The sequence below is a fragment of the Colias croceus genome, chromosome 22 (genome assembly GCF_905220415.1).
Source record: "Colias croceus chromosome 22, ilColCroc2.1".
NCBI classification, from domain to species: domain Eukaryota; kingdom Metazoa; phylum Arthropoda; class Insecta; order Lepidoptera; family Pieridae; genus Colias; species Colias croceus.
In genome coordinates, this window is record NC_059558.1 from 7,061,551 (window position 1) to 7,081,984 (window position 20,434).

The 20,434-nt window shown below is 33.1% G+C and overlaps 1 protein-coding gene across 1 annotated transcript; it reads right to left on the bottom strand.

The window, feature by feature from the left end:
* Positions 1 to 504: 504 nt before the first annotated feature.
* LOC123701787 (myrosinase 1-like) lies at positions 505 to 19,655 on the bottom strand. The gene is made up of 11 exons (XM_045649345.1): positions 19,569 to 19,655; positions 12,515 to 12,618; positions 5,885 to 6,032; positions 5,171 to 5,337; positions 4,461 to 4,721; positions 4,025 to 4,113; positions 3,429 to 3,576; positions 2,550 to 2,713; positions 1,981 to 2,133; positions 1,018 to 1,106; positions 505 to 709 (listed from the first exon to the last, which is right to left on the bottom strand). The coding sequence occupies exons 1-11, from the start codon at positions 19,592 to 19,594 to the stop codon at positions 562 to 564; spliced, it is 1,497 nt and encodes a 498-aa protein (XP_045505301.1). The 5' UTR covers positions 19,595 to 19,655; the 3' UTR covers positions 505 to 561.
* Positions 19,656 to 20,434: the final 779 nt, after the last annotated feature.

Sequence of the window (20,434 nt, forward strand, 5' to 3'; positions counted from 1 at the left end):
ATGTTCTCTTTTATCTCTCGTTTTCATTTTGGTTTTTCGATGCTAATTTATTTGCGAAATACTATTTCGCGTTTTGGACGTTGTCGTCATAATAATCATTTTGATTAAAACTAGTGCCATAAGGCACACTGGCATGCGGCTACTCTGCACTTTTCGCCCGGTGTCCGGCGTCGCGCTATCATTTTTCTAGGAACTGGCTAGGGTCGCCATGAAGTATGGATAGAGGCTTGGAGTTCAAATGAAACAACCGTTCGGTTATAAGGTGTATTCAAGACTGACTTACAAATAGGTGCACACAATATAACATAATAAAACATTAAGCTACATATACTTCATATAATTCATATAGGTACTTCAATGTATTTACCTTGTATTTACAGATTTATGATTAAGAATTACAGTTGTGAAAGTATAAAAAAGGTTCTATTAGAATTCTCTGCAGGGTGCAGTCCTTTAGGTACTTTACGAAATGGAGTTATAATTTCTTGCAAAGAAAACAACAACTGAAAATCAACAAAATTTTATTATATAAATGACTAATTTAATAATACTAATAATATTTTAATATTCTCCATTAAAGCTATTTATAGTATTAATATCGTCCAATGAGTGCGTTTCAATTATATTTGCGTAAAACCAGGCGGATTTGCGTAGTGTTCGCTTCCGGGAAGGATCGTTGAAGTCCACATCGATTAAACCAAATTTAGACCTGGAAATTACAAAAAAAAAACTATTTTTATAACATTATCTTTACTCTCTTATAATATTATCTTATTACTCATCGTGGTCTGGAAGAGATCGCTATCTGGCTATAAGGTAGCCTTTTGGTTATTTGATTTAACATTTTACTTATTTTTTGTGTATTTTTGCTGTGGTATTAGTTATTTTAAAATCTTTTAATGGGAATATTCCCATTAACTTGTAATAGATTGTCTATATAAGTTTTCTTGGATCATTGCGAACCTAAACTTTAAGTTAAAATCATATATTTTTTACATTTTACACAACATAACTTACGTGTAACCATCAGTCCATTCAAAGTTATCTAACAGAGTCCATGCTGTATATCTTGTTACATTCACACCGTCCTGTATCGCAAGCAACACCTGGAAACCGAAGTTTACTTAAAAATCGCTTGAATAACATTTTAAAGTGATATTTATATCAGGCAATAATTTAGTTACAGTTAAAAGATGTGAAATTACTTAAAACTACGGCTCATCATCATCAACTTCATCATCAGCCCCACAGCCCTTATATACCTACGTTCCCACTGCTGGGCATAAACACGGGCCTCCTGTAAGGCCATTTAAACTTTATGCTACATAAGGTAATATACTACTGTGCCACGCGGTTTTGCCCGCATTGCTACGCTCCTATTGGTCTTTGCCAGATGACATAATATAGCCTTCATCGATAAATTGACTATCTAACACTCAAAAAAATATTTCACTAAACCAGGAACTATAAAAAAAAGGACTACGATTACCAAAAAACTTCAGATTTAGAATATAAGTAAAGTACTATAATACCACACGCTATAAACTATATATTTTGTAAGTCACATGTGGAAAAACGCACAAACAGCGTTTCATACAACCGCAATTATCGCGTTGGGCGGTTGACAGTTGTCACACTTCACCGCTATACGCAGCGTAGCGCGTATGCGTATTTTAACGTTGCTTGTAAATCTCCGTTTATAGGAAAAAATATGTATATGTATGTGTATTTACAATTCAGTTTAAAAATTTAATATTTTGCTTTTCTTGTTTTGTCATATAAAATAATTTTTGGAATTGTGGTTATATTTTGTGAAAATGTTCAATCTTATAAGGGCTCCCAACATCAAAATTTAGCTTTTCTTTGTTAATTATAAAAATCAAAATTGGATAGCCGATAGATTCTATTAAATAATTATCCAAGCAAGTTTGTATGTAACTAATATAACAATTAATATAAAGTCATATTATAAAAACTTACTTGCTCTAAATGGTCTTGATAGTACTGTATTCTTTTAGAATCATTGAGATCTCGATCACTTGTAGAATAACCGTTCTCCATGATCATGTATTCCAAGTCACCGTAGTTTTTCTTCAACCAGACTAGCAATTTGCGTAGACCTGGGGGGTTTACCTGAAATTTATTATTAGTTAGAAAGAAGATATGTGGAATTATTATGTAATACGTCAAATAATTTTATTAGATAATGTTTATTTATAACTTTAGCTGCAAAAGTCACACGTTAAATTGTTTACTTGTATCTCTAACTGCAAAAGTCACACGTTAAATTATTTAATTGTATCTTTAGCTGCAAAAGTGACAAGTTAAATTGTTTAATTGTATCTTTAGCTTGCAAAATTAACACGGAAAATTGTTAAATTATATCTTAAGCTGCAAAAGTGACACGTCAAATTGTTTGAATATATCTTAAGCTGCAAAGGTGACACGTGAAATTGTTTATTCAAAACTTAACCTAAAGTGACATCTAAATTAATTATCTAGAAAATTGACCCGTGTAAAAACTTTTACGATTAAATTTTTTCACTCACGAAAAACCAGCTGTTATCTGCTTGCGGCCAATCAGGATGAACATCGAGAAACACATCTATCTCCCCCGCACCGAAAAACGGCCACAAGCCGGCTGTTTCGCCCGGCTGCAGAGAGCGAGCTAACCGGCTCGAGTAGTAGTTCACTGCGTAGAAGTCGTGTGTGCCTGCGTGTGAGCGTGTTATTGTTTATTTTTAACAAACTATGTACAGGAAGGATATTTGTAATTTCACGTGTGAGGAAAGTAAATACCCTTAATATTGTAGATAGAAAATATTTCTCTTTAACCGACTTCAAAAAAAAGGAGGAGGTTATAAATTCGGCCGGTATATATTTTTTTATGTATATACACCGATTACTCCGAGGTTTCAGAACGGATTTACTTGATACTTTTTTTGTTTGATGCGGAATGGCGTCGAATTGGTCCCATAAAAATTATATTCGGATAGGCCGGATAGTTTTTATTTTATGAGCATTTTTGTCTGATCTCGATGACTTAATTGAAAATCTAGCAAGTAACTTTGATTCACTTCCCGGTTACAGATTGAGCTGAAATTTTGTATACCTATGTAAATTGGATACTGATGAAAAATTATCATGACATAGAGCTGATTTTATGATGGAATCGGAAGGTAGCCAGAGGTCGTGGGTTCGATTCCCACCCAGGGCAAATATTTGTGTGATGAACATAGAGGTTTGCCTATGTCTGGTTACTTAATATTGTAAATAGAAAATTTTACTCGTTTGAAAAGATAAAAAATTGCAGTCTATGATTTAAAAACATTCGTTTAACACATTCGAGAATCAAACCAACCAAAATCTGTTAAAATAACATAACTTGACTTAATATATTCAAACAAATTGGACTGAACGTATCTTACCTTTTACAAACTTTTTCTCTTCTTCTGTAAACGCAGGCAGCCTGGATCTTGGGTACCCTTCTCTTTTGCTCTTTTCCGCGATATATTTCTCAAAGGTCGGCGGCCAACCTCCCTCTTTCGTATAAATGGCGTGAGAATAAAATCCTGCCTGTAATACAATAAGAAATCTAGTTTAACTTACCGTCTACAATGTAGGCGGTAAGTTGAACTAGACAAGAGGAGACAAGAATGTAGACTCTACATTCTTGGACCGTGTTGAAGATTATTCTAACAATATCATCGCTATTTGTACAATCGTCATATTTTTTGTTATTTATTACTGTTATGTTGTGTAACAACAATCCTCGAGAAAAGAATGTCATATAAAAATAATGGATTACACATGTCATGCCCACGTTTCGCCAGTTGAAGATTACAATACGAATGCTTGCGTAGAAACGCAGGATGAAAGCATTCGCAAAAAAAAACGGTGTCTACGGAGCGGCAACGTCCCGTCTATAGCTCAACATGTGTTCATCGTGCGGTGCGGCAACGTTGCGTCAATCTCGTGTCATGCGTTAGTGGTGCGTCATGTGAATAGTTATAGAAATACTTACTGCGTACTGCATTGCTAATTCAGCTTCTTCTATAAATTCCTCGGAATATGGCTCCATCCAAAATACTAGATTTGTAAGAGATACTTTGCCTAAAACGATAAAGATTACATCAAATACTCATTTCATTATTTGCAGCTGTGACATATAATAAAATCTGTAAATATGCAGAATCTTGGAAAAAAAAATCAATTATCTTCAGGCAAAGTTTTGATTATTATTTTTCACATTATTACGAGAATAATCTTTTACAAAATATTCCAAAATCTGTTTAAATAACATAACTTGATAAGGTTAGAAGAATGTATTTGTCTACTCCTTGCGCAAAAATACCTATACCTACGGTATATACCGTTTTGCGTATCAATACGGGTTGATCCTTACCAAGTCAAAACATCGAATATCAAAAGGAAAAAAATAATTATAACTGTTTCTTTACCATGATATTTCGGCTTAAACTCTTCATCATATACTCTCCAAGCAGCAGCATGAGCCATTAAAATATTCTTTCCACACAAATAACTGCCAATACCAGGACTAGATATACCAGGGGCGAATGCACCCATGGTATATGCCACTTCACATACAGCGATGGCTTCGTTGATTGTTATCCAGGTTTTGACTCGATCTCCAAAGAGAGTGTACACAATTCTTGCGTAGTCTTTGAACCAACCTACGATAAGGGGGTTCGTCCAGCCACCTGGAATAAAGGAATAATAAGTTTTTAATATGCGTATAGGTTTAACCTCTTTTCTTTTTGTGATTATATTGTTTAATAATTATTTGGGGACTAAATATATTTCTTATAGAACCTTCCAAGTTATATGATACGATATTACGGCCCTGAACTACGAGGTATTTTGTTAATTAACCCATTGAGCCCCGAGCGGCCCGATCGGTCCACGACACAATAGATTTTCTATTGTGTCTGTGATTCCGGGGGCTGAGTTATTAAAATGAATTTTCATAAATTATTAAAATCGTACAGTGAGTCAAAATCAAAATATTATATTATTTAATCTTTTGTGTTCTAACTAAAATTAAGCTTTTACATTAATTAGCAAATCAATTATTCCCAAACAAAATATTGATGAGACGTTTTAAGGACTTTTCAAAGATCTATCAAGCGTATTAATTCCAAACAAATACCTAAATCCTGTAAGTTCTGTGGCAGATCCCAATGGTACAATGTGACGACAGGTTCAATTCCCTTCTCCAGTAATCCATCAATAAGATCGTTGTAGAATCTCATGCCATCTTCACTTATAATATTGGTAAAACCATTTGGCAGCAATCGTGGCCAGGATATTGATAATCTGTAATACATTATACAATGGACAGGGATGTCTTCCGGTGATATTGAGTAGTTTTGTAGAAGTGGTAATTTCAATAAATAAAGTTGTTCAGACGAACATTCTAGTTTTATTTGGATAATGCATTCAGCCAATTCAGTAATCAGAAAAGCGTAAAGGTTTAAATAGTTACGTGCCTAGCTTCTTTCTAATTTCTGTAACGTAATTAAAGTACAGTAAAATTTGCCTCATTAAACAAAGGAATGTTCTTTTAAGAAATATTCACTGCATTAGAACACATAAAACAATTTATTTTGTACTGTATAAATATGTGGCTGTATAATCAATACGTTAATATTAACTCAACGATTCATACGTTTACATAATTATAGTTGTTGATTAGTATGGAGATGTTTGATTCTAATAATATTTGATCGTCTCGTACCTAACAATTGACTTATCACATCATTTCTATCAGGACCACCTTCACCTCACGATAAAATATCGTGCCAATATGGTCCTATATATACTTAATTTCATACCCCCTACACAACACGTCAAAATATCCTACCGATAGTAATGCAATCCCAATTCGGCAGCCAGCTCTATATCCTCCCGCCACTTGTAATACGAATTGCACGCAACGTCACCATTCGAACCATCGGCTATCACGTGTGGTTTTTCGTGGACGTATGTATCCCATATGCTGGGTGTTTTATCTGAAACGTAAACAATAAAAAATAGAATTTCATTTCAGACACAATATCAATATTTATATAATTACTATTGCAATTTCGCAAATGTTTAGACAATTAACATTTTCAAATCAAAAGAGAAAAAAAATACAGAAAATCCTTAAATAACACTCATTTAAGGATTGACTGATTCATATATAGGAATTGTCATCTTCTTTATTCAGTCCTCACAGCATTAGTAGTTACCCAATTTTATTATACTAAAAACGTAGATGTTCCGAGACTGGTGCCTGAAATACACTACATAGAAGTTTCAGGTACAGCTTGGCACAATAAGAAAACAATGAACACTACAAAAGTGAGGGTGCAATATCAAAGAAATTAGATCAATACTTTATATATTAATCATATTTTAAAAGGGTGCAACTGATCAGTCGTTGCATCTAATAAGCAACCAATGTCTTTTATGACCACATAAATGCTCATAAATGTGTAGACCTACGGCGATTTAGACGCACTGAGAGTTGTGACGCACTACGCAGCGTAGCACGTGAATGCGTGCGTTAACAACAACCGACTGAATTATTAATAAGTAGCTTTCCGCCCGTGGCTTTGCCCGCGTTTTCAAAGAAAAACCCGCATAGTTCCCGTTCCCGTGGGATTTCCTGGATAAAAGTTATCCTATGTGTTAATTCTAGTTACCCTCTATATGTGTGCTAAATTTCATTGTAATCGGTTCAGTAGTATTTGCGTGAAACAGTAACAAACATACACACACACATCCATCCTCAAAAACTTTCGCATTTATAATATTAGTAGGAAATAGAATAGAATAGTAGGATTATATAATGAATATAATGATATAATATCAAAGGTCCTAGAAAAACTATTAAACATCAGATTACTTAACTATCTTAATAAATTCAACATACTAGCAAACAACCAATACGGTTTCAGATCTGGAAGATGCACAGAGGATGCCATTACTGCCTTAAGCACACACATAGTTGACAAATTAGACGTAAAAGACAAATGCCTTACTGTCTTCCTTGATCTTAAGAAGGCATTTGACACAGTTTCGGTTCATTTACTTATAAATAAATTAGAAAAGATAGGTATTAGAGGAACTCCACTAAAATTATTTAAAGACTACCTACAAAATCGTTCACAAAAGACTAAAATTGGACAATACTACAGCGATGACACAGATATAACAACTGGAGTTCCCCAGGGAAGTGTTTTGGGCCCTACTCTCTTTTTAGTATACATAAACAGCCTCTGTAAACTAAAATTAGATGATGCAAAAATTTACTCATACGCTGATGACACCGCAGTAGTATTTTCGGAGAAATCATGGGATGCCGTTCGACAGAAAGCTGAAGTAGGTCTATCAAAAATTGCTACGTGGTTACAATCTAATCTTCTCACATTAAACGCAACCAAATCAAACTACATTTGCTTTTCAATAACTAAAAAAACTCAACCTTCTAACAACTTTAGTATTCAAATCCACAACCAATGTAATCTTACTACATGCCATTGTCCTTACATAAATAGAGTCACCTCAGCGAAATATCTGGGAATACAAATTGACGAAAGATTGTCCTGGCATCCGCAAATAGATTTAATAACATCCAGAATTAGGAAGATAACATGGACTTTTAAAACACTTCGCCATGTTGCTGATAAGAACTTGCTAAACAAAATATATGTGACACTAGCGCAATCAATTTTAACCTATTGTATACCGGTCTGGGGCGGAGCCACAAAAACAAAACTTTTGGAAGTAGAACGTGCACAACGTGCTTTAATAAAGGTTATGCATTTTAAACCATACAAATATTCTACTGAACTCCTTTACTCCACAACGGGCCTACTATCTGTACGCAAATTATATATTCTTGCAACTATCCTAAAAAAACATAAGGCTACTACATATGACCCTAACATAACGAATCGTAGAAGAAGAGACATTATTCCACTATTTCATAAAACGAACACATCATTTAGTAAGCGTCAGTACAATAGACAGTCAGAAATTTTATACAAAAATGTAAATAAAATTTTAAATATATATGGAAATCGATATAACGAATGTAAAAAACATACCTTAAAATGGCTTAAAGAAATTAGTTATACAGAAGCAGAAGACATTTTAAAAACATGTGAATAGTAGGGAGTAAAATGAAGATGTTAAATAAAAAAAAAAAAAAAAATCACATTTCTTAATTTCTTACGTACATTACACAAACAATAACATGCGAACACACATACACCCACACACACTCACACACGCACTCACACACACACTCACACACACACACACACACTCACACACACACACACACACACGCATCCATTCTACCAATTTTTAGAGTATTTTTATTTTTATGTATTACCTTATTTTTTAAGCTTTCTTTTAATTGTTAATGCCTAGTAATTGTTATGGAAGAGAAGCGCCTTCTAACACAAGTGAAATTTGTCACTTAAATGAAGGCACTTACCTCCAACCCGAGTTGAAAACTTGTTTAAAAGAAATAAACAATTTTTATTTTTTTTTATTTTTATTTTTATGTTTTTAAATTTTGAGGTAAAAGCATTAATATAATGGAGCCCAATGAACAATTCCGAGAAAAGCCTATTCCGTTCTACATCTAATATCTACACTAATATTATAAAGAGGAAAACTTTGTTTGTTTGTTTGATTGTAATGAATAGAAAGCTACTTTTTCCACGAGTAATATAGGCTAGGTTTTATCCCGAAAATCCCATGGGAACGGGAACTATGCGGGTTTTTATTTGAAAACGCGGGCGAAGCCGCAGGCGGAAAGCTAGTATATTATAAAGGAGAAAGTTTGTATGGATGTATGGATGTTTGTTACTCTTTCACGTAAAAACCTCTGAACCGATTACAATGAAATTTAGCACACATATAGAGGGTAACTTGGATTAACACATAGGATAGTTTTTATCCCGGAAATCCCACGGGAATGGGAACTATGCGGGTTTTCCTTGGCAAACGCGGGCGAAGCCGCGGGCGGAAATCTAGTCTATACTAATAATATAAAGCTGAAGAGTTTGTTTGTTTGAAAAATTATTTCAGATAGAGATCACAGATAGAGAGAGATAGCCCATACCCAGATACCTAAGACCAATTTTAACGAAGCAATGTGGTTAAAACCGCAGGACAAACCTACTATTTTATAATCCTGACTGCTCTTTAATTTTGACATCAATTTATTCCATCATAAGAAATCAAAGACCACCTTGATGGTTTCCTTTTACTGAACATGATAAGAACATTAAAGAAATGAACAAAACAAAGGAAAATTTTAATTTATTAATCTATACATATAATAAATCTGTAGAAGGGTCAATTCTGTACATTGAAAATATTGAAAAAATAAATAGCAGGGGGTGTTACTGGATCGATACCAAACCCAAATATGTGATTAAAAAATTTTTTGTCTGTCTGTCTGTCTGTATGTGAAGACATCACGTGAAAACTAACGGTTCGATTTCGATGAAACTTGGTATAATTATACCTTATTACCCTGGGCGTAAAATAGGATACTTTTTATCCTGGAAAAATACGAAGAAAAAAATTAATCTTAATTTTTCAGTTTTATCCATAGACGTTTGTTCTGTAGAACCGCGAACACACGTTGCGTATTATTATAGGCCTAACCGTATTTGGGTCCAATAGATATTTATAAGATGTCATTGTCAGAGTTACTCAAAATGGAGAAATAAACCATCCACGCGAAGGCCGACATCCGCGCGGACGGAGTCGCGGGCGGAAGCTAGTCTATAATATAAAAATGAATCCCAAAATGTGTTGGTAAGCGCATAACTTTAGAACAGCTGAACCGATTTCTTTAATTCTTTTTTTATTATATTCCTTGAAGTACGATGATGGTTCTTATATGTAGAGAAAACGTGAATATGTACCACGGGCGAAGCCGGGGCGGACCGCAAGTAGGAAAATAAAACTTTCATTCTAATTTCTAAGCATTATTTATACAACGTATCAAACGCTGACAGCAATAATTGTAATTACATATTAAATGTAATCGAAATCCAACCTCGTTTAAGGTTATGATAACTGGTATGAGCTAAACTACTTTGTATCGTCAATACTTAAAGTTAATTTAATTATAGGTAACCTTATCGGTATAACAAGGAGAATAATTAGGTAATTAAACAATTAATATATTTTATGTCATACGAAGTTTATAGTTATCATCCATATTATATGGATACCATTGTTAACAAACATGAATTTTAACTGTGTATATATTATGTATATAATTAAACTGAATAAATTATTATTATTGCAGATGACTTTTTATAAACTTCAATAATTTTGAACTTTCAGGATGTATATTGTATAAACGTGGATTTACCTATTAAACTTCACATATTATTATGTTATCGATTACTTACCAACAGTCTACAGATACAATCCTAACTAACATTATAAATGCGACAGAAACTGTGTCTGTCTGTCAGTTCTTCACGTCTAAACCATTGAATTTGGTACACACAGAGATCTGTGATAACATAGAATAGGTTTTATCCCGTAAATCTCACGGGAACGGAATTATGCGGGTTTTTATTTGAAGGCGAAAAGATAGTGGATAGGCTTCTTCGTTCAGTGTATAGACTTGTCTATGTATACATATACAGGGACACCAACTGTTGGTATACTAAGCTCAAAGAAGGTTATAGTTTTGCATACGCTGAGTACGTAAAAATACTTATAAAATTCCAGACGCATTTTTTTTTCAAATAGATGAATTCTTAAAACTCTGTGTACCTACACCCATAACAAGCAACCCGCCCAATTTTGCCACCAGCACGTGAGCTATCGTTATGTTTTCATAGACAAAATGCTCACATTAGAGAAGCGGTAATCGGTATATGCCGGCTACGCGAAGCTAGAGAAGAAAACATGGATTTTCAGGAAAAATTTAGCCAAAAATTTTGGACGTTATTTTATTGTTTAAGTATTTTTTACGTGATCAGTGTATGCAAAACTACAAGTCCCAATAGTGGGACACCCTGTATATTATATAATTAGTATGAATACCTATTTATTTTATTTATGTATGTCTATGTGAATTATTTTATCTTTGTACATTTTTGAAAGATAAAACCTATTTTTTTGTTTTTCTTGCTATTTCTCCTCTCGTCCCGCCAATATAGTGATCATTTTGCTCTTTACCTTTTACCGTGGTTGCCTGGTAAAGATCACTACTTAATGATAAGGCCGCCAAGTTAGTTGTACTCTGTTTTAGCTGTAACTAATTGTACGGTTTCCTGTTTGTACAACTAATTAAGTGTTAAATAATAAATAATATTAATATTACAAACTTTTCTACATACACGTGCAAATAATAGATAATACAACTCATCCTGAAACTGAGATTTTTGCAGGATTTAATTTACATTCCCTCAAAACTTAATGAAAGAAAGAAGGAAATACGTTTGTTATGGACACATACATTTAAAAATAGATACAATATAGTTTTAATAAGTAAAAACGGTACTTAAGGGTCTGACAAAAGATATTTATTCTAGACCATCAAAAAAAAATTTACGTAAATTTTCATCATATTTTGAAGACCGTGGACGGACTCGATACATCATTGGACGAAATCGGCTCGATAGAAAATAATTGCAAAGATTGGTCTTAAAATCATCATTCAACGATACTATGTCTTTATTTTTTTAACGTACGGGTCTGTAATTTAAAACACGAAGTCAACATATTCATACCTGAAATTCTAACGAGTCATATTTCGCAAATGACCCACACTTTTCCTTAAGTCACATATTTTCTTCTACGACCTGGCCCCGCCAAGTAACAGTGATATTGCGCTCTCGTTTGCGCAAACTGTCCAATTGTATGGGAGTAAACGAGAGCGCAATCACTGTTAAATTTGGTCTTGTCAGCCCCTTAAACATTTATGTTTATGCCATATAATTAGGAATGTTAACCACACCTTTATCAGTTACGTATTGTAACTTCCTTGAGTTTATCTATACTAATATTATAAAGCCGAAGAGTTTGTTTGTTTGAACGCGCTAATCTCATGAACTACTGGTCTGATTTGAAAAATTCTTTCGGTTTTAAATAGCCCATTTATCGAGGAAGGCTATAGGCTATAATATATCATCACGCTTAGACCAACGGGAGCGCAGACACGCGGGTAAAACCGCGCAGTGCAGCTAGTTCAGGATAAAATAGCATTCATTAGACCGTACTTGGTAAAGATACAATAACTATTATAGTATAGGCTACAGGAATTAAAATCGATCGAGTTGGTCGGATTAAATCTTAACAGACAAATGATCATTCTTATATTATAATATTAAGCATAGATCGATATATTTTATACGACTTATTTCAGACACTACCTAGTCCTTCACAACGAAAATGCGACTGATTTATGAAGGCAAAAATAAAGAATTTTAATATTATTATTGCATATTGTATTTACCGCTAACATTCCAAGCGCCTTCAACTTGATAAGCCGCGGTGGCTGCGCCGAATTTAAACCCATCAGGAAATCGCCGCTCCGCTCCCGCCAACACGACTAGCACACTGAAATATACAAACATGATTAACTCAATTAATTCAAGGAAATACTTGAAATTATTACACTAAAAACTTATTTATATTGAAATGTAATCAAGAACTCCCTTTATCGTTATAGTTAATTGTTTTATTAATTGGTTATTCTACATGCCGATATTTTCTTTAGTTAACGTTTAATTTAAAAATTAAACGATTTTGATGACGCATTTCTTACTTGTAGTTAATTTAAAATTATTTAAATACGCATCACATTCTTTTATTTTTATATAACATACTGTTTATTTGGTTGATATTCGAAATTATACTCTTACAACACGTGGCTGATGTGACTATCCAGAACGAGTACCAAGAAGATGATCAAAGAAAAAAAAAAAAACATAATATAAAGGTAGGTATTGTAAACAAATATTCCATTTAGCAGATGAGTGAAGGTGGAATTTACCTGCACTATAAATATGAACTCGGATTAAATATTATATCTTTATTATTAATCGTCTTTGACAACAATATTTTTAAGAAAGAATAACGTGGAACAACGTTAGATTTATACCACAGCTTTGAGCTTACTTATACTAAATAGTTATGATTGAATTAAATCTTCACAAATATTTATAAAGAAGACTGAATAAAGTAGCATTGCAAATATTTTCTTTTAGATTACACATAAGCAAAACAAAAAATATAGTTAAGTACCACTTATAGTACATATCTGTACATATTATATTATCTGTGACATAAGACAAATCTACTGTTAAACATACACTTAAGCGTAATATTATAGGGATAAGAATTGTCAGTTTTCTATCTAATCAGCATCTAAATATACCAGAATAAGAGACACCAACTTGATAAAAAAAAAAAACAATTTATTATTTTATCACTGGATAAGAGTTTTGTTACGTCAGTAATATCTATACTAATATTATAAAGTTGAAGAGTTTGTTTGTTTGAACGCGCTAATCCCAGGAACTACTGGGCCGATTTGAAAATAATATGTGAATAATATTTGAATTTAAAAAGCATATGTCATGATATGACTCATGACATATGCTGAGCCAGGACCCTTTCACAGCCATAACACTTATTAGCAACCTATTTACTTATTTATTTATTATGTATAAAATTGTCATAAATTATGTGTTTCGTGTTATTTATTTGTATTTTTTCTATGTTTAATTATTGTGATTGTCAGCTGTTGTAATAATGTGTTATTTTTGTGAATAAATGTTTGTCTATTGTCTATTGTCTAAAAGTTCTTTCGGCGTTAGATAGCCCATTTATCGAGGAAGGCTATAGGCTATATATCATCACGCTAAGACCAACAGGAGCGGAGCAATGCGAGTGAAACCGCGGGGAACCGCTAGTAAGTAAATAATTTGTGAACAATGAATATAAAGATACCGCGGAAGCCTATTATGTGAGTAGTTAACGAATGCCTTTAGCCCCGCTGTTTTACCCGCATTGCTCCGCTCCTATTGGTCCTTGCGTGATTATATATTTAAATTTTAAATAGCTATAGTCTTCCTCGTTAAATGGACTATCTTACAGTGAAATAGTTTTCAAATCAAAGCGCCTACAGGCTACAAGCAAGCAAGCAAACAAACTCTTCAGCTTTATAATGTTAGTTTAGAATTTTTTTTAATGTCAAATCCAGGAAAAGAGCAGGCGATTCACCTTCTGCAAGGTTGTCGCCGCCCATGAGCGCTCGCAGTGTCAGAGACTCTACAATCTTTTTGCTGGTTTTTAAGAGAGGAATAGGCTTTCTTCTTGAAGGTGCTAATGTCGTAATAATTTGGAAATATAATAATTATGTCTTCTTAATTGAAATCACAAGGGAGAGGATTTTGTTTTCTTTTTGTGTCTGAAGATAGAATGCTAGACAATAACATAATATAGGCTACATTAATTTATCTCGGTGAAACAATTAATTCCATTAGGAATTTTATTTTACCACGCCCACGCGTGTGAAGCTGCCTGCAGAAAGCTTGTTCTTACCATACCTAGATAGGTAATAAAATAATATATTCAACTACCTTTATACCTAGTGCACACTAAAAGTTTTGCGTTTCTAGCCACCCATAAATGTTTGAATTTCGAATGTTATATTTTTTGACATGTGAAGTGTCAATAGTCGAAAAAAAAAATTTGGCGGGAAGGGGAAGCGCTTGTCAATTGTTTTTTTTATCTCAAGTTGTAGTTCGTTTTGAAGTTGTCCGTAGAAAAAATGGAAATAACACGATACAATTTTAGGCCGATGATTTTAAAAGTTCGTTTTCTCCGAAAGCTTTCACTGCTCGCCTTCAAAATACTTTTCGGAGGGAAACACCTCATTTGAGTACCGTGAGGCATTGATATGCTGAATTTCACTGCGGCTGTGGTTCAGTGAAGGACGATCCTCAACTGCGATCACGAAAGAAAATATGGCTTCCGTCAGACGACTAATTTAATAAAATTGCTATATATATCACGTCTTATTAGGAAGGAAAATATGGCTACCGTCAGATGACTAATTTAATAAAATTGACGTAAGTATCACTTATCACGAAGGAAAATATGGCTACCGTCAGATGACTAATTTAATCACTTATTAGGAGATTCGAGGACATATTTAGGGATCGGTATGAGCCAAATTCAGAAAATTTTACATGAACATTTCAAAGTTAGGAGTTTTGTTGCCGGTGGATTGCTCACAAACTCACTCCAGAACAAAAACGACATCAGTACAGTCACGGACATTCTTATTTTGTGTATAATATCGTGATAGGATATGTAATATGAATATATTGTTATATTCCAGAAAGAAAATATCAATATTCTTTGTGGGTGTTTGAAAGTTACAGCAAACCAACCAAATTAAGGCAGGCGAGAAGGGTCGGCAAACAAATGATTGCATTATTTAAGACGAATCCTGTCTGCACTATCCCACTTGAGCAACCAAAGACTGTTAATGCTGAGTGGTACACCCATTGAGATATACATAATATGGAGACGGCACTGCCTACCTCATTTATGTTCCGCTCAACATACGCGTATGGCGTAACTGCACGCTCATTTTTTATTTGTATTAAAGTGAAACGCATCAAATATGCCTTCGTGTGTGTTACGATATTGCACAAATAATAAAAATAATACGGAAAAGTGCAAAGGAATAACTTTCATCGGTAAGTACCTAACTAGATAATAATTTTTAAAACTTAGAGCAAAAAAATGGCGCACAGATTTTGTTCGTGGTGTCTCCTCCATACGTAGTAATATTATCTCAATGGGTACACCACTATTTGTTTGCCGTTTGAAAAGCGACCTATATAGAAGTCGCATCTTGTTGCACCATAAAAGTGCTTCGGCGCACACCGCGAACAAAACGAAGTCAGTTTTGGCTTCTGAAAACATAGAGCACGTAACTCATGCGGCACGCAGTCCTAACCTAGCACCTTTCGATTTCTTCGCTTCCCAAAAATCTAAGGTTTAATGAGTGGTTCGACATTTACGTGGCCAGAAATGGCCGTGATTGCTTTCAAACAGCACGCAGAAAACATGGTTCCAGAAATGGTTTGAACGGATGAAAAAGATTTTTTTAATGTAACGAAGAATACTTTAAAAAATAGTAAATATAATAATATTAGTCCAAAGGAGTCGCTTACATACAAATTACAAACATACAGGTGAAAGTTATTAATTATTATGTTAAAAGTATATAAGTACCTACCTAGTTACGTACTTCTACGATAAGAAAGTATGAAAATGTAGGTAGGTATAGACATTTCGTCAAGACTGATAAAACTATATTTTTGACTAAATAGTGATATGAGTTAAATAATGTTTTTCAAATCGTCCAACAGGTAGGTAATAAATTAATAAAATAGGTATGTTATATTTAATCAAGTGTGATTGAGTTATATTTGTTTAATGTATGAATGTTTAATTTTAAAATTCTATTGTTACAATTTTGCCTCTTACGACTTACGAATTTGAAATTACTTAACATTTTCAAGTTTTATAATTTTAACATTATTGCCATGCGATACCGATCTAAAGATATCTATATGAAAACTTACAATAACACAAAAAGAAAGAATTTCGTAATATTAGGTATTAGACAAATAAATTGTTTTATTTATGAGTTACGCAAAACTTTCAGTGTGGCCCACGTAGATATCATATGGTCCAAAATCCAATAGTTAGGTATGCTCGGTAGTTGTTACAATTTATAATTTAAATAACAATATAATTTATAACATAATTTAAACGCGATATTAGCCAATACGAACAGTTGTGGTATATCAATACTCGATAGACTATTTATTACGAAAATTACGCCCTTTGCAAAAAGATCGATAATCAATAAACAATATACAATATTATTAATATTATCTTACATGAATTAACCTTGAAATTTTACAAAGGTCGATGCATATTTTTCATAATTTTATTTTAATATTTGCATTTGGTCTTCACACCTCTCTCTCGTTATAATTTAACAATTTAATTGAATTTGATAATTTTTTTGCTGGGATTTAAAAATATTAAAATTGATAACAATCTGATGATAATAAATACCTTTCCTATTGAATTTAATTGTGCAGTATCATTAACATAAGATGCATCTGCTCTTCACTACACGAATCTATACATATAATAAATCTGTAGAAGGGTCAATTCTGTACATTTAAAATATTGAAAAAATAAATAGCAGGGGGTGTTACTGGATCGATACCAAACCCAAATATGTGATTAAAAAAATTTTTGTCTGTCTGTCTGTCTGTCTGTCTGTCTGTATGTTCAGGCATCACGTGAAAACTAACAGTTCGATTTCGATGAAACTTGGTATAATTATACTTTATTATCCTGGTCATAAAATAGGATACTTTTTATCCCGGAAAAATACGTAGAAAAAAAATAAATCTTAACTTTTCTTAATTTTTCCGCGCGGACGGAGTCGCGGGCGGAAGCTAGTAATAAATATTTATCTAAGAGACATACCAAAAGCTTATTTCGATCTTTAAAAAATGAATACCTTTGTCGGTACCTATGTCTTTGAAAATGTTAACAAAATGATTACTAGATACATTGTCCCTGATTGTTCCTGTAAAAATTGTAGCCAATTTAAATATGAGACTAATAAGACAATTTATGACATAGGTACGCATCACTACGTGACCTACACTGTGCTCTGAAAATATACATCTAATTTATTTCACCAATTTTGATATAAGCTAAAATTAAAGTAGTTACGCAACTTGATTTTGTCGTACTTTTTACTTTTATGACAATAATGAGTTGCGAATAATCATAAATATAATAATACGAAAGCTTAATAAGGGCAATGCACCAGATTGAACATCCGGATCCTTGAACATGACCACATCTTTAAAATATTGGAGAAAGGTACTACCTACTGGCTTAGTTACATACGATATTTATAGAAATACCTCGTTCAAAGATGTAAATGTTCAGGATTTATTCATCGAAATATTTTTAAGTATATATACTTATAAACTATAGTTTATACTCAAAAAAAATGCTGACTCATTAAATCCATACTAATATTATAAATGCGAAAGTAACTCTGTCTGTCTGTCTGTTACTCAATCACGCCTTAACTACTGAACCAATTTGCATGAAATTTGGTATAGAGATGTTTTGATACCGGAGAAAGGACATAGGATAGGTTTTATCCCGGAAATCCTACGGGAACGGGTTTTTCTTTGAAAACGCGGGCGAAGCCGCAGGCGGAATGCTAGTTATTGTATAAATGTACAAAGTTTGAATTAAATCTATACCTACGTATAAAGTTGGTAAAAATCGAGTCTAAAGGAGTCACTTAGGTAGGAACATAAAAGTATCACTACATAGTATAAAACAAAGTCGCTTTCTCTGTCCCTATGTCCCTTTGTATGCTTAAATCTTTAAAACTACGCAACGGATTTTGATGCCGTTTTTTTAATAGATAGAGTGATTCAAGAGGAAGGTTTTAGTATGTAATTTATTAGGTTTTAGATAAAGCGGGCGAAGCCGCGGGCGGTAAGCTAGTATATTATATAAGTACCTACGTACTTCTACGATAAGAAAGCATGAAAATTTTCATCAAGACTGAAAAAAATTTATATAATTGACTAAATAGTGAGTTAAATAATGTTTTTCAAATCGTGTAACTGTTAACAGGTAGGTAATTAATTAATAAAATACATTATGTTATTTTTAATCAAGTGTGATTAGACAAATAATTAATAAATTGTATATTTAATTGTTTTATTTTTTAAATGTACAGTTTTGACTTTCTTACAATTTTATTATATGTTTGGATTAGCATAAAGAGTAGGTATTATTTGTGTCAGATTTTCAATAAATTCTAAACACTGCAATCTCGCGACTCACGAGTTAGACTACATCATGAAAAGAAAATTCGTAGCTAAACGTTCGTAGCAATTCGTAGCGAATTTTCTTACCATTAGATTTACCATTAGATATGACGAAAACAAATCCACTATCAAATTATGATTATAATAATTAATAACTGATTTTAAATATTATCTACGTACCATTTTTATGTATTCCGTGACTTTACATATCTACTATTAAAAAATAAGTCGGGTTTTCCTTCCTGACGCTATAACTCTAGAATACACGAACCGATTTCCACGGTTTTGCATTCGTTGGAAAGGTCTCGGGCTCCGTGAGGTTTATAGCAAAGAAAAGGTGTCTCTGATAGCGAAACGGAGTTCGCCCAGTTTGCTAGTTATTATATACTATTTTGACGATTAATTATGATGTAACTAAGTAAACGCAACTCTTTCAGTAATTACCATAGGTAGGTATGTTAAAGTTACTATGTACCTACTAGATTATAAACATTCTACCTGCATTTTATATTTACAAATTACAATGCTTCCAAATAACATATCGATTATATTTTTTTAAATCCTAATTGCGATATATATTATTCCAAAAAAACTCACCAAACAAATCCTATATATTTGATCATTATGATATGAACTTCGCAATCATTATTTATTAAATTAAATTAATTATCACGAACCACAACTTCATGCAAACGAGTTGGCGGGTAAAATGATTGTCAGTGTAAGTACTAGTCGACCATGCTAAATATACCCTTGTCAAATGTGACGTCACCCGCACATGTCTCGGGTACAGACAGCAAAATCGGAGGGATAATAAAAACACGATAAGGTGTACAAAAATAAATGGGTGCTTTATTTACATTACATTATCAATTATCGTCATAATATCCATTCTCTTCTTCAAAAAAATGTAACACTCGTAATATCACTGTTTGCTCTCCGCTATGAATAGAAAAACTTAAACAGATAAAAAAAACTTAACAGTCAACAACAAGATTTAACAATAAAAAATAATAAAAATAACTAGCGCTGCGAAATGAATGCGTCGATGCTGCGAACCGTACCTACTAACAATACAATAATATCTAAGCGTATTAATGCGAACGATCTTTGGAAGATGCCTTCAAACTGTTGGAATGGAAAGGACTTGGAATCAATATTAATGGCGAGTACATCTCTCATCTTCGTTTTGCCGATGATATCGTAGTCATAGCAGAATCCATGGAAGACCTAAATGCAATGCTAGATGAGACCTCTACAGAGTTTCACAACGAGTAGGCCTTAGCATGAACATGACGAAAATCATGTCGAATGTCCATGTTGTGCCCACTCCAGTCTCTGTTGGAAACTCTACTCTCGAAGTTGTTGATGAATATACATGTCATATATATATACAGGGTGTCCCACTGTTGGTATACTAAGCTCAAAGGAGGTTATAGTTTTGCATACGCTGAGTACGTAAA

Bases quoted from the DNA above. Each gene is read 5' to 3' on its own strand.
- LOC123701787 (XM_045649345.1), bottom strand. From the start codon at position 19,594: ATGATCAAATATATAGGATTTGTTTG. The intron at 2,714-3,428 runs GTAAGATACGTT...GCTCACACGCAG, and splicing joins AGAGAAAAAGTTTGTAAAAG to GCACACACGACTTCTACGCA. The intron at 1,107-1,980 runs GTAAGTTTTTAT...TTCGGTTTCCAG, and splicing joins ATCAAGACCATTTAGAGCAA to GTGTTGCTTGCGATACAGGA.